The sequence below is a fragment of the Hypanus sabinus genome, chromosome 1, assembly GCF_030144855.1.
Source record: "Hypanus sabinus isolate sHypSab1 chromosome 1, sHypSab1.hap1, whole genome shotgun sequence".
NCBI classification, from domain to species: domain Eukaryota; kingdom Metazoa; phylum Chordata; class Chondrichthyes; order Myliobatiformes; family Dasyatidae; genus Hypanus; species Hypanus sabinus.
Genome location: NC_082706.1, coordinates 35,540,986 through 35,556,866, shown reverse-complemented (window position 1 = coordinate 35,556,866; position 15,881 = coordinate 35,540,986). Strand labels below are relative to the sequence as shown.

At 42.7% G+C, this 15,881-nt stretch overlaps 1 protein-coding gene across 1 annotated transcript; it reads left to right on the top strand.

Annotated features, from left to right (window-relative positions):
- The first annotated feature begins 2,615 nt into the window (after positions 1–2,615).
- Positions 2,616–15,453, top strand: mak16 (MAK16 homolog (S. cerevisiae)). Its single transcript, XM_059967065.1, has 10 exons — positions 2,616–2,753; positions 5,374–5,423; positions 8,491–8,600; positions 9,045–9,109; positions 10,915–11,066; positions 11,494–11,548; positions 12,770–12,844; positions 13,100–13,198; positions 14,360–14,425; positions 15,019–15,453. The coding sequence occupies exons 1-10, from the start codon at positions 2,739–2,741 to the stop codon at positions 15,211–15,213; spliced, it is 882 nt and encodes a 293-aa protein (XP_059823048.1). The 5' UTR covers positions 2,616–2,738; the 3' UTR covers positions 15,214–15,453.
- The last annotated feature ends 428 nt before the right edge of the window (positions 15,454–15,881 follow it).

Below are 15,881 nucleotides of genomic sequence, written 5' to 3'. Positions count from 1 at the left end.
GATGCAGTAGAACAGAGTGATCGAGGAATAATGGTGCATAGTTCCCTGAAGGTGGAATCTCATGTGGAGAAGAAAGCTTTTGGTATGTTGACCTTTATAAATCAGAGCACTGAGTATAGGAGTTGGGATGTAATGTTAAAATTGTACAAGGCCAAATTTGGAATATTGTGTACAGTTCTGGTCACCGAATTATAGGAAAGATGTCAACAAATTAGAGAGAGTACAGAGGAGATTTACTAGAATCTTACCTGGGTTTCAGCACCTAAGTTACAGAGAAAGGTTGAACAAGTTAGGTCTTTATTCTTTGGAGCGTAGAAAATGTTCCAACACCGCACTTACTGTGCACATGCAAATGTAACTATCCAAACAACTACTTAAATGTCAATTTAATTGCCAAGGTCCATATCATCAACATCTGGGGCAAACACTCAACTGGTCAGTATACTGCAGCGTGTAACTCATACATCTCTACCATCTGAACACCTTGCCATTAACTACAAGTCAGGAATGTGACAGAATACTCTCTGTGATGAATGCAGTTCCAACACCAACAGCACTGCAGCGGTTTCAGGATTCACCACAGCCTTCGCTCAGGCAAACAGGGTTGTGCAATAAATGCTGATCTTGCAAATGATACACAGATTCTAGTGAACTTCTTTACTCAGTGAGTGGTAGCTGTGTGGAACGAGTTTCCAGTAGAAGTGGTAGAGGCAGGTTTGGTATTGTCATTTAAAGTAAAAGTGGATAGGTATATGGACAGGAAAGGAATGGAGGATTACGGGCTGAGTGCGGGTCAGTAGGACTAGTTGAGAGTAGGCGTTCGGCACAGACTAGAAGGGCCGAGATGGCATGTTTCCGTGCTGTAATTGTTAGATAGTTGCATGTATACACAGGAGTAATAAAAAAGTTATTGAAGCAGCACTGTAGGCTGCTTTTCAGATAAGCATCATCTGATGAGGTTTAACAGCCCTGTTATTTCCATAGTTGCCCAGCGTTGAATTTTCTAGTATTTCTGACACCCACAGAACTGTGTTATAGAACTGCTGTGTGTGACTGAAAGCGTTTTAAACACACATATAAATGCGCAACTATTAAATAATTAGACATTAATAACAAAGAACAAATATAAATTGTTAGGACCAGTGGGGAGACCAGGCGAGCTATTTACAATCTTTCTTTTTATATCTTTTTATTAATTTTAAACAAACTTAAGAGAAACAAAGATACAGAGAGTTTGAGAATACATAATTAATAGGTTAGAGTATAAATACAAATAAATGATAATCCATATATAACCTCCCAAACTCATAGTAATTACGAAAAAAGGAGTAAATAGGGAAAAAAAACCCTTGAAGTAAAAAACCTAACCAATATGGGCCACTGCATTATGTCAAATATACACAGCAGCATCAATAACTCTGTACCTCCATCCAAATAATTAAGGATAATAAAAGTAAGGTTTAGGAAAAGTCAGTTTAGCTCATATGAAAATGTTGAATAAATGGTCTCCAAGTTTCTTCAAAGTTAATTGAAGTGTCAAAAACAACACTTCTAATTTTTTCTAAACTCAAATAAGAAATAGTTTGAGAAAACCACTGAAATATGGTTGGAAGATTAATTTCTTTCCAATTCAATAGGATAGATCTTCTAGCCATTAACGTAACAAATGCGAACATCCGCCGGGCTGAGGGGGATAAACAACTATTATCCACCATTGGTAAACCGAAAATTGCAGGAATAGGATGCGGTTGCAATTTAATATTCAGAACTTTTGAAATAATACCAAAAATATCTTTCCAATAATTTTGCAAGCAGGGGCAAGACCAAAACATGTGGGTCAATTCAGAATGACATCTGTCACAGGTTGGATTAACATAAGAATAAAATCGAGCAAGTTTATCCTTAGACATGTGAGCCCTATGTACAACCTTAAATGTTTTCATGATCTTTTTTAGACAATAGTTTTATGTCCTTTGAACAGCTATCTAATAAATATAATTTGCCTAAAACTCATTTTTTTAGATACTTGCAAGTTAGAAATTGCTTGAATAACGTTACAGTTTTTTCTGAAATTATGTCCAATGGACATTACGGAATTGTTTTTTAGCTCTGAATCCTTGCCGGAAGGGTTTAGTAGCCACCATTTATAATATGATCATGAAAATACAGCCAGAAGTATCAAAAAAAATTAAGAAGGAATGGGAAAAAGAACTTCATTGTCTTATACCCACTGAGCAGTGGGAGAAAATTTTACAATTAGTCAATTCTTCTTCTATTTATGCTAAACATGCCTTAATACAATTTAAGGTTGAGCTATTTACAATCTAATGGTTTTTTTGGGGTAATTTTAGCTTTCATTTTAAAAAAGTAGTAGAGGTTTTTCCCCCAATTCTCTGCACCACACCCCAGTGCAGTCGTTGGTGGTAATTTACCTTTACGTTGGACTGCCTACTGCCATTAAAGGTTAAAAGAAAAATAAAAGACCAGACGGAGTTTGTGGAAAGAGGCAGTTGTGTTAAATCCATGAGCCTCCTAATTTGGTTTCAGGTTTCCAACACCTTCAGGAAAATTTCAGCCGCCCTGCGCCGGCTGCAGCGCCCCCGGGCGGCCAGCAGGCGGCATTACGTAAGGGTGACGTATCGGCGGCGCCCGGCTCTCGCGAGGGTCCGAGCGTGCCGAAGATGGCAGCCGTCTGAGACAACGTGTGTGAGCGCCTCCGGGCCCGGTAACGAGACACGATGCAGCACGACGATGTGAGTGGCCGGCGGCCGGGGGGGAAAGGAGCTCGGCAAGCCGGAGTCAGGATAGCCTGTGATCGGGGAGGGGCGGGGCGGGGCGGGGGTTGGGTGATAGTGAACGGCCCTGGTCTCCCCGGCCATCGTTGGCATTGTAATAAAACCAGTAGATCTGGGAGGATCTCAGCGGGTTTCGTGTAGTGGGGAAGAGACAGGCTGTGTTTCATGTCGTAATCGTTCATTAGATCGAGTAGAGCCACAGCCTTACAATGCCAGAGATCCAGGTGCTGTTTGTGTGGAGTTGGCACGTTTTCCCTGTGACCTCGAGGGTTACAGCACAGGAACAAGCCCTTCAGCCTCATTGCCAGTTTGATCTGCACAAAGTCTATATCCCTCCATCTCTGCTGTTCAATATTGTGTCTGTTTCCACCAGCTGCCCGTTCAGACCTTTAGTATTTAACATTTCTATCCTAGGAGAACATGGGGACTATCTACCCTATCTGTGCCTTCAATATAATACTAAATTGTCCCTGTCTCTGGCGCTCCAGACAAACAGATTCTAAGTCTAATCATTTTATTATTTTTATAGAGATGCAGCGCGGAATAGGCCCCTTCGAGTCGCACTGCCCAGCAACCCCCGACCAACCCGATCTCAACCCTACCTAATCACGGATCAATTTACAATGACGTTAGCCTACCCGTTACATCTTTGGACTCGGATAAAACCCACGCATTCCACAGGGTGCCGGTATTGAACTCCGAACACCGACGCCCCCCCCCCCCCTCCCCGCTGTAGTAGCATCGCGCTAGCCGCTATACTACAGTGACATCCTCTCCAGTTCAGCCCACTCTTCTACACTCTACACCCCGAGCCTCTGCAGTCTCTCCACAAACGCTGCCTGACCTGTTGAGTATATACTGTACTGGTGTTTTTTTTTTAAATTCAGAGTTCCAGCTGTAGTTCTTTTTTCTTTCTTTTTGGTCATTAAGAGAGAGTATATGTACACTGAACGCAGTACAAGATCATGAGTACTGCGATGAAATGCATGGCCATTCGCTTTGACTGTTGTCCGTAAGTCCATGCGTACTGTACGTGAACTTATGTTTGCAAACATTCAGAGAGTTAGTTCCATTGTCATTCACCTGTTAATGCAGGGGTTCCTAACCTGCAGTTCACAGACCCCTTGGTTAATGGTAGGGGCCCATGGCATAAAAAAGGTTGGAAATCCTTGAGTTCAGGGAAGCCCGTTTACCTGACACTCAGCGCCTGAAAAGCGAGGATCCCGTTGTATGCTGCTGCCCTCCAATAGTGGAGGTTCACAGAGAACCACTGGGTCTCTTTGCAAACTTTGCGCTCCTCTCGCAGGATGTGAATCTCCACTTGCACAGCTTTTGGCCATTGAGTATATATGAGTCGGACTGGTCAGCACTGATCCTTGCTTCTGGGACTTGAAGAGCCTCCAGCAGATAGTTCAAAGCACTGGAGAGGTGCCACCAACAATGTATGTGAAAAATCCATTAGAAGGATAACGGAACCATTGCCGAGTGCCCTCTGTTAAACCATTGTCCCCAGGACTGAGGTGGGATGATTTGGCCCCGTGCTCAATGAGGGATTTCAGAAACAGTTATTCTTTTCCAAACCCTGCCACAGGAAGAGATTAGTCATTCTACAGAAACATTTACGAGAATTTTCTCGAGGTCTTTGAAAGTACTAACAAGGATGGAAAAGGAGCATTTAGTGTGGCTCTAAGTACCTCTGGGTACAGGAAATCCAGTGCTAAACTTAGAAGAAGCAGAGCACCACCTCAGAAACTGCTCATTCACCTGTCTTAGCAAGCACCTTTTGCCCCCTCTGTGTTACAAGTCCCACATTGGTCAGCACAGAACGGGAGTGGAAACGAATTATGCTGGATCCTGAGGGACTGTCTGAGAAGACAACAATCCTGTACCTCTTGTGTTGTTGCTGTACATGGTGTCAAACCGTCTGAGGCCACGAATCATCCTGCACAAATTCTGACAGTGCTGGAGACTCTACTTCACCGATCACTGCCCAACGTGTTTTAACCCTTTATGACGTGGTGCATCAGCACAAACATTTGAATTCAACTGAAATGTTAATGTGTATTGTTTAACCAATAAGATTTCAAACACAGTCTTAAAGCAATAATGCCCCCCAGATCATCTCAATCCTACATTCAAGAAGGCACGAATATTCAGGATTTCACTTGATATAACCGCAATGATTTATCCACTGAGTTTCTGTTTTAATGAACGCACACAAAGTGCTGGAGGAATTGGACAGGCCAGGCTTCTCGTCGTGGCTATCCCTTGAGGTCGAAGATGATGGTCTTCGTTCTACTGATCTATTTATGGGATCTCAAGTGGCTTCTGAGTCCAATCTTGGAAATCTAGGAAAAGCCTGAAATGTCGACTGTACACTTTTCCTAGATGCTGCCTGGCCTGCTGAGTTCCTCCAGCATTTTGTGTGTGTTGCTCGGATTTCCAGCGTCCTCAGATTTTGTCTTGTTTGTGTTTTAAGTGATGGTTGTAGTTTTGGTATTTTGCCTTCTGTTTTTATTCTGTTTGTGAGAGCTGAAGATGGAGTGAAATGGGTTATAAACAAGTCTCTCTTTTCCAGGTGATCTGGGATCTTATTGGAAACAGACAGTTTTGTTCCTACAAAGTCAGGTAAGTTGGGAAATCCAGAAAAAAATGAATGATTGTGGCATAAAAATGATGGTAGTGTCAATTCCCAGCTGCTGAGCAAGAATTGGTCCCCGTTCTTTGACAGATGGAATTAATATTGATTTAGCAGCAAGATCTACGTCTTCATTGTGCCCACGGACCGCGCATTTTGGTCCTGGGAATAGACAAAATAGAGGACAGGTGCTATAAGGAGAGTTTGGACCAACGTGTTGTTTTCTCTGGAGCAGCAGAGGCTGAGGGGAGACCTGATGGAAGTTTATAAGATTATGAGAGGCAAAAGAGAGCCAGCTAAGATCTTTTTCCCAGGGTTGAAATGTCTTAATACTAGGGAGCATGTATTTAAGGCACCGGGTATAAGTTCAAAGGAGATGCATGGGCCACGTTTCTTTTACACAAGGAGTGGTGGCCACCTGGGGAATGTGCTGCTCAGAGTTGTAATGGAGGCAGATATGGAAGTGCAGAGAATTGAGTGGCTTGGACATTGTGTGGACAGAAGGGATTAGTTTAGTTAGGCATTTAGTTTGACACAGCGTTGTGAGCCAAAGGTCCTTCTGTTGTACTGCACAGTTCTGTGTAGCTTACGGTAGCTTACCTCTACTAACTTTTGTTCATTATACTTTATAGATACTTTAGATTCCATTTATATACTTTATATAGATAGATACTTTAGTGATCCCAAAGGAAATTACAGTCACAGTAACATTACAAATGCACAGATATACAAATATTAGAAGAGGAATAAGAAAGAATAAAAATTGTTACCTCAAACAGTCTTAACAGGAGGGGGTCATCACTTCACCAGCTATAGTTTGACTCATTATCGAGCCTAATGGCCGAGGGTAAGAATGGCCTCAGGTAGCGCTCTTTGGAGTAAAGCAGTCCAAGTATATTACTAAAAGTGCTCCTCTGTTCAGCCAAAGTGGCAGGCAGACGGTGAGAAACGTTGTCTAGAATTGCCGGGATTTTCCGGAGGGTCCTTTGTTCTACCACAGCCTCCAGCGTGTCCAGTTATAACAGAGCCAGCCTTTCTAATGGGTTTATTGAGCCTGTTGACACATAGTTTCAAGCCCTGCATCTACTCTTACTCTCTTAATTCATGTAACTGTATTTATCAGATCAGTTACTGTGGGAATGTACTCAGTCAGCCATGGCACGTCCTCAGTAAAACAAAGCCAGGTGGAATTAGACCTGGTAAGACACAATTTCAGCTGAATGTGTCCAAAGTGATTGAAGGAGGAAGTGGTCAGATTTAGTCCTAAATCCTTGCTTTTTCGTCTCTAATGCTGTGCATTCCTTGTCCTCAATTACCTGTTCAGATCACATTTCACCACACTTTTAGGTTCTAGATCCAGATAACTGAGTGAAAAGATTTCTTCTTATCTTTCCAAGTCGCATCCCATTGAATCTGTAATCCCTATTATTGGTCAGTTTCCCAGCAATAATACCTATATTAGAACTCCATATCTTAAAATCTCTGTGAAGTATCAATAATAAGAGCAGGAATAGTACAGTCAGCACCATTAAGTAAGATCATGGCCAGTCAAATCTTGGTCTCAACACCACTTTCCTGCCAGTCCTGATGAAGGGTCTCGGCCTGACGCTTTAGCTGTTTACTCTTTTCCATAGATGCTGCCCGACCTTCTAAGTTCCTTCAGTGTTTAGTGTGTGTTACTTTGATTTCCAGCACCTGCAGATTTTCTCTTGTTTGTGATTTGACCATTTCCCTGTTCTCCTTTGTTTAAATGCCTGTGACTCTTTGCTGTGAATGTATCCACAGCTTTCAAAAAGAAGGAATTCCAAAAGTTCATGATTGACAAGCCTTAATCTGCAGGTATTAATCCTAATCCTTGATAACCCCATTGGTGAAATTGCCTTCTCAGCATCCACCCAGTCAGTCCTTCTCACAATCTTCTTCCCAAAAGGCTACCCTTCTTTCTTCTGCAGTCCATTATGTGCAGATGCAACCTGCTCACTGTGCACCATCTCCAATGCTATTCCGTCAACGTGGAGATGATAGTTTTCCACAGTACTTCAGTTGCGACTTCACTGGTGCTTTGTAAAATTGCATAAAAGACTCTCCATCTTTATACTCCTTGCAATAAAGGAGTGCTCCGTTAACTTATCATTTGCTGTAATAAGTTAATGGAATGTTTTTGTGTTCCATGCTCCCAGACTTTCAAACTTTTTTTTTAATCACAACGCTATTTAAATAAAAATTGCTTTCATTCTTCCTTTCTATATTAACCTCGTATTATATTCCAACCAACAATGTCTTATCCTGTTTACGTCTCCCTGTGCCATCACAACTTGCCAACCCACCCACCTTTGTGTCATTGGCAAATTTGACTGCAGCAGAACTATATTGGTTAAGTGTTGTAAGTAGTTCAGGCCTTAGAACTGATCCCTAAGGCATTCCATGTAACTGGTCACTGAGCTGAAAAGATCCTGGTTAACTCACCATTTTCTGTCAGGCAGTTTAAAATTTCCATGCTCTGTCCAAATTTTTTCAACATCTGCTCATGTTTCCAGCATCTTTCCCAATTTCCTGAACCGTGGCAAGCAGAGTTGTGAATAGTTACTGCAGTTCTGTCTTAACAAGTGAATCACTGTTTTGTTTTCATGTTCTGTGTCACGTAAAATAACATTTATGTGAATCTATTTTATCATCTTTGGATTTGCCTGTATATAAAGTGAGATGTCTCCTTTTAAATACGTTGTCAAAATTATATTAATTATTAACTCTGACTCCTCATCTCTTCTTCTCTAGTCCTGCTGAAGGGTCTTGGCCCAAAACATCGAATGCACTCTTTTCCATAGATGCTTCTTGGCCTGCTGAGTTCCCCCAGCATTTTGTGTGTGTTGCTTGGATTTCTATCATCTGCCGATGTTCTCTTGTTTGTTATTAATTAATGTACTCCCTTTCCATAGTCCAGACTGCCTCACTTCCCAGTTATCTACATTGAACTCAATTGCCATGTTTTGCCTCATTCATAAAAGCAAAGGTGACGCACTTTGTAGTTTCTTCTAACTTTACTTATTTTGTTTGCAGAGCCAAAACTCAGAGTTTCTGTCGCAATGAGTACAATATCACGGGTCTGTGTAATCGTTCATCCTGCCCACTCGCCAATAGTCAGTATGCAACTATCAAGGAAGAGAAAGGTAAGACAACTGACCCGTTGACCAAACCTCTCTTTTCTGTAGTGCAAATCCTCAGCCTCATTTCAGTCACTGTACTTCAGATGTGAACACTTGCATTAATATGATTGATAAAGGAGAAAGAGCTCGAAACTATTCATGAACAACAGCATGAGCTAGTAATGTAATTATCAGTAAATCTAGTCAAATCGTAACTAACTTGAACAGTTTTGTATAACGCACAATGTAAAGAAGCTGCTGTGTCCTATACCCTGTGTCCAAGGGAAACTAGGTGCAGTTGGTATTTCTGTATGAGTTTGCCTATCGTTTTGTCCATTTCTGAATTCAGATTGTGAATTTTTCCTCCTGCTGGGGTTGTGGTCCATCTCCTTTCGTCGGGATTAATATGAGGTGTGAATGTGTTTGCTCTTCGGTCGCAGGTTAAACCTGATGTTTTCCGTCCTTCAGGTCAATGTTTTCTGTACATGAAGGCAATAGAGCGAGCAGCCTTTCCAGCTCGGATGTGGGAGCGGGTGAGAATCTTGTTCTCCTTTGAATATTAAGTGCTGGTTCCTTCTATCCCATTAGGTTACCTGTGTGTGAAATGCATTGTGATGTAAAATTTATCCTGGCTTGTTGCTCACTATCCTGACCCTGACAAATCCTTAATACCCTGATGCTTGTGTTATAAAGAGGGTAGAAGTGGGGGGGGAGGGTTAGTAAATACCTCCAGTGGATAAGGTACATACTCATGGAGAATATTACATGTATGACGTGAAAACCAGCATCTTAACTGTAAGTAACATGATGCAGTTAGAATTGGTTTATTCTTGTCATGTGTATCAAAGTCTTTCTTGCAGACTGTTCATAGAAATTAAATCATTACACAATGCACAGAGATAGTACAGAGTGAAAACAGTAACAAGGCAGAGCAAAGTATAACAGAGAAAGGGCAGGGGCGGAGGTTATTATCCAGGATCACTTGTATCCCGTCAACCCTGACTGGTTATCCAGTCCCTGTTGCTGAAAAGCATGACCATAGCATGCTACCTCCACCATACTTTACAGTAGTGATGATGTTACCTGACTGATGCGCAGGTTTAGATTTACGTCACACATGCCGCTTAGTTTCAAGGCCAAAGAGTTCCTCTTTAGTTTCATGCCTGGAGTCCATGAGGCCACACTGCGAAGTGTCATCGATGTATCTGAAGATGCATCTGGGGTGTAAGGGTGATGAACTCGGAGCCCTCTCCAGAAAGTCCTCCATGTGGAAATTAGCAATAGCTGATGACAAGAGCAATCCCACGGCCTCTTGGTCTGTTTGTTCATAGTGGTTTCCCTTACAGTGGAAGGGCGTGTTCCAAAAGGTCAATGGTATCTTTATCAAATCTTGAGCACAGGAGGGCCAAGTTGCCCTAATGGGAAGTCTCATGAACAGTACACAACTGACTATCATATCCTCTGGGGTCAGCTGGATGTTGGTTCTCAATAGACAATAGGTGCAGAAGTAGACCATTCGGGCCTTCGAGCCTGCACCACCATTTTGAGATCATGGCTGATCATCTACTAGTTTGTACTATCGTTTGTACAGAGTCGGTCGAGTTCATGTTAAATGCTTAGTGAGTTAGTAAGTCAGATAATCTATTGCACTGACTTCAGGGGAAAGCATCCTCGTGTATCTTAGGGGACCCGTAAAGTCTTGCTGGTACTGGTGCCTGAGGTAGAAGCTTCTGGATCCAGCAGTCTGGATTTCGATACCTGTACCTGGCTAGAAGCTCAAGAAGAGTTTATTCTCAGAAATGTTGAAACCCAGGAACTTAAAACTGCTCACCCTTTCCACTTCTGATCCCTCGATGAGGACTGGTGTGTGTGTTCCCTTGACTTCCCCTTCCTGAAGTTCACAATCAATGCCACGGTCTTACTGACACTGAGTGCAGGGTCGTTGTTGCGACACCACCAGATGGTCTGCCTGTACACCACCTTGTCACCAACAGTAGTTGTGTCATCGGGCAAATTTATAGATGGCATCTGAGCTGTGGCTAGCCACACAGTCATGGACGTGTAGAGATTGGAGCAGTGGGCTAGGCACATATCCTTGAGGTGCGCCCATGTTGATTGTCAGCAAAGAGGAGATGCTGTTTCCGATCTACACAGACTCTGTTCTCCCGGTGAGGAAGCCAAGAATCCAGTTACAGAGGGAAAAACAGAAGCCCAGGTTTTGGAGGCTGTTGATTAGAACTGAGGGTATGATTCTGTTGGAAGCTGAGCTGTAGTCAATAAACAGCAGCCCTTTGTCTAACGGACAAGATTAATCAGTTTTTTGCTCGATATTTTGTAGGTAAAGCTGAGTAAAAATTATGAGAAAGCTCTGGAGCAGATCGATGAGCACCTCATCTATTGGCCCCGCTTCATCAGGCACAAGTGCAAGCAGCGTTTCACCAAGATCACCCAATACTTGATCCGCATCCGTAAACTGACTCTCAAGAGGCAGTAAGTAACTCCTAATCAAGTCTGGTGTCTGGTTCATCAGAATTTGAGCTGTGCTTCTGGGTGTGGGGCAAGTGGAGTCCTTTGAAGATCAGAGATGGGAACTGGGATCTACAATGTCAGGCTGTTTGAGCGTGCTTCCACATTTTTTCACCTTGTAAAGAACTTGATGTTGTAACTGTTTAGCCCACGTTGGATTCTGCTTACTAGAACTAATTTTAATCTTGAGTACAACCAAACCGTTCGTGCAGCTGATGTTTAAAGGTTAAGAACCCTCCAGTGATGTAAACCCAGAATATTTTCAGAATTACTGCAAAAGGCACACTGTGGTGAGCAGCTGGTGTTCCACGGTGCCATTCACTAAAGGATGGGGTAGGATCTGTTCATAGGAAGCTTCTCTTCACCTAACTGAAAACTTTTGTTTCTTAAGGAGGAAGTTGGTACCTTTAAGCAAGAAAGTTGAACGCCGAGAGAAGCGAAGAGAGGTAATAATACTTGTGTACTGTCACGTGAGCTGGATGAATATAGTGATGTGTCTTTGTCTGTTAATTCCTGACAGTTTGGTCTTCAAACTCCATCTAATGTAAAACTAATGTCACTGGTATGGCACAGCGAAGGCTGACCATGGATGTTGCCTCCCAGCTGTCTACACGATACCCAAGCCAGGGCAGCAAGATATGGAGAGCAAGCTGTTGAACATGTAGCAGGCTCCCCCTCTCCACGCAGCTGATGTATCCAAAGGAATGGCAGAGACCGATATAGTTTGGCAACATTGGCGTTGCAGGAGTTGCCAGTCAGTGTGGAGCTCAACGTAGGACTGCATCAGGGATTTTTCCCTGGGGGTTTACTCCCGAAGCCCTCCCCGTGAATGGGTATAGCTGCAAGACAGCGGAGGTTTGAGATCTGAGTTTTCCTTCTCGATGAGCTGCTGACTACGGCTGATGAGCCCAAAACGGCTGGCGCCAATAACCCACCTTTGCCCCTTCTCCTGTCGGTAGAAATGGTTCCACTGGGTTTAGTATCTAAGCCACCTGTGAAGGTCAGGAGCTGGACTTGGTTGCCAGAGGCTATTTGAGACTCCCATTGGGAGTATTTAAAAGATAGTGGAAATTTGTCCCCACTATCATCCCCAACGGTAACAATCTTAAGGAGCCAAAGTATGTTTGTCGTTATATTGTGGGCACAGCGTGATGTAGAATTTTACATCAAATCAACCACATATCATCACATTAATCGCATGCCCTTTCCCCTTGATTATTCTTCATAGCCTTGATTTTATAAAAAAAATGTTATAGTATCCAGTTCTTTACCAAACTTTTTTTCTGACTGTTTTCACTAACTTACGGCACCCAAATCATAACACAGATTATCTTCTGCACTCAACCCTATAAACTCTGGTCTTAAACCTGTGTCCTGATCACTCCTGTACCTGCCACTGCAAATGAGCTCTCCTAATTTACTCTTGTGAAAATCATTCATTGCATTTCCACTTCGATTTCTATCCTCTAAGGAGAACAATCTCCAGATTCTCTGTCCTGTGATGTCCTGTTTCCTTCTGTGGCTTGGCCAGTGCCTCGACATCCATCCCTGGTTTGAATTGAGTCAAGATGCTCGGCTCTCCTAGTTATCAGTGCACATTGTTGATTGTGGTGGCTGGTTTCTTTGCTAGAGGTTGAAGTGTAATAAGCCTGATTGGTGTCTTGCAGGAAAAGGCTCTGATTGCAGCTCAACTAGATAATGCCATTGAGAAGGAATTACTGGAGCGACTGAAGCAGGGGACGGTGAGTGGCTGCTTTTAAGGTCTTAGGTTTTTAAATTCCAACAAGATAATTGTCCTTTTACCTAGAGCAGGAACATGATAGGATACTCATACCTTGCGATGGAATATTAGGGAAATGTATTGATTGATCTGCTGGTTTCTTTCTCATTCCCTCAGTGTGCCACAATTTGTATGAGGGAGAAGAAAATCTGGGGATCCACATGTGAAGTTTTCTTTCCCCATTTGATAAGTTGCTAATGCTTTTTTCTCTCATTAGTATGAAGACATCTACAATTTTCCTGTTCATGCTTTTGATAAAGCATTGGAGAAACAAGATGCAGAGAGTGAGTCTGATTCTTCGGAGGAAGATGATGAAGTAAGTATGGAGATTAGTTGACTAGAGTACAACCTCCTCTGTTCTAGTGTCTGATCCTGTTGACTTGGATAGAAGTTGGAGGTTGCTCTGGTGATATCTGTTATAGTACAGGGTTAATGCCAGGATTCTTGGTATTGTGGAGAAACAGAGGGATCTTGGGGTCCAAGTCCACAGATCCCTCAAAGTTACTGTGCAAGTTGGTAGGGTGGTTAAGAAGGTGTATGGGGTGTTGGCTTTCGCAAGTCAGAGGATGGAGCTCAAAAGCCGTGAGGTAATATTGCAGCTTTATAAAACTCTTGTTAGACCTCATTATTGAAAGGATATGGAAACAAGGAGGGTACAGAGGAGATTTACCAGGATGCTTCCTGGATTAGAGTACAGGTCTTAGGAGGAAAGGTTGAGTGAGCTAGGGCTTTTCCCTTTAGAGCTAAGAAGGATGAGAGGTGACTTGATACAGGCGTGTAAGATTATGAGAGGCATAGTTAGAGTGGACAGCTAATGTTTCTTTTCCCCAGTGCTTTCTTTGCTAAAGTGTATTGTGTGGGTGAGCAAGCACCCTACCCTTGGATGAACCAGCATCATCTTTAAGTATAGGTCCATTATCAACTTTGATTCAAGAGAAACCAGTGAAAGTCTTCAGTGAACAACTCCAACAGGGAACATTGGGGCAATGGGTATTAATGTAGAGAGTGGGTAAGGGATGCGGCACACACCTGGTGGGGGGTTGGTAGGCCAAGTCTTCAGGGAGTCTGAACATAAACTCGACTTTGCACAGAAGAATTCATATCAGCATTCTGTAAGGGTGGCTGCACCATTTTGTACTTAAAGTTAGTTGATGTGAATTAGATATATGTGGGATGTAGATTTACCTGCATTTTGTAAGGAATTTGCAGCTGTTATTTCCTGTGGCGGGAGGAGACTTTTGGATAGCTACATGGAGCTTAGAAAAATAGAGGGCGATGGGTAAGCCTAGCAATATCTAAAGTTGGGACATGTTCAGCACAACTTTGTGGGCCGAATGGCCTGTATTGTGCTGTAGGTTTTCTTTGTTTCTCTGTTTCCTGTGATGTATCCAGAGCTTTTAAAAAATCACTCTTCCAGATCAGGAATTGGAGGGTTTTGTGGAACTACTGACAATATTTGGCCCTCTCTCCTGTGCAGGATGTTGGCCAGGTGGAATATGTGGAGGATGACCAACTGGACGAGAGTGACCTGAGTGACTTTGAGGTAATGATTTAGTGGTGATCTTGGGTGGAATTGAATTTTGGCATGTGGGTATGGGTGGAGTGCCCGTTCTTTCTGAATTAATTCCCCAATATCCCAAATGAGATGCATTTGTCTAGTTTAATTTACCACTAAGTGCCAACATAACAATTTCCACCCCTCAATGTTCTATTGGTCAGATTTATTTTGACGTAAAATACATTGACAGGCTGCACTCTGCACATTCCAGAGCAGTTCATAATTAGCCAAGTTGTTCTCCCTTCAACGTTAACTAAATATTTAACTTTGCCTGCATCCTACATATGATTGCCACCTGATGGGACCATTGACAAGTGGATGAATGGGCAGGATGATCCACTGTCATATGCTTCGGTAGCCTCATATTTTGTTTATGTGTGAGGAGTAATTGCATGAAGGAGCTGGAGAGATTAGCTTAGGAAAGTTTATCCCAACATGAGGCAGCACCTTTGAAATAAAAGTAAAACTGTTAAAAGTCTGGACCACTTCATATCAGACACTGGCTGGGGCTGGGTTGTGTATGAGTGCAGAACATAGTAGTGCAGATGTAACTGAAGCTGGTCTTTCATGCATTACAGGCCATGGACAAACTAGAGGACAGCGAAGATGAGGAGGGATCAGAGCAATCCAGCGATGAGCAGGAAATGGAGGTAGAAGCCTCCAAATTGAAGGGCAAGACTCCGGTGAAAGGGCCTATCCGAAAAAAGCGGCCATATGTAGAAATTGAGTATGAGCAGGAGACAGAACCAGCGGTCAAAGCCATGAGTACGTGACCACCTCATCAGAAGCACCGGTCTTGCTTCTAGTGAAATGCGGACACTAAGTACAATGTACAGATATTTTAAGCAAAGTATACGGAATGGCCTCCTCATTACTGCAGCATTATTGCTGCTTCAACAGGCCTTGGCTAAGGAAAGCTGGAACTATTTTGTCTCCTTGCAATGTGACTCAGATTGGTTTTTGTTTTGACATTTGTATAAAATTATGAATAAAAATGCGAGTGAATTACCTAACTGCAGAAAGATTTTCCACTAATTGTAATACAGTTTCCAGACTGCAATTATCAGTAATTGACAGTATTACACACTTATCTTGATATACTCAGCTGGTGTCAGCGGCTACGATAACAGATAAGGTTGGCTGGTATGTAACTGCACAGTTAAATGGATGTTTAGAGAATTCCTTCAGTCCTTGTTGTCCTTTAGAAAAAAGATTCCCCATTGTCACACAGCTTCAGGTTGATTCCCTCCTGTGTGTTTATCTTAGGAACTTTTCTTACTTAGTTTTTAGAATCCGTGTATCATTTGCAAGATCAGCATTTATTGCGCAACCCTGTTTGCCTGAGCGAAGGCTGTGGTGAATCCTGAAACTGCTGCAGTGCTGTTGGTGTTGGAACTGCATTCATCACAGCGAGTATTCTGTCACATTCCTGACTTGTAGT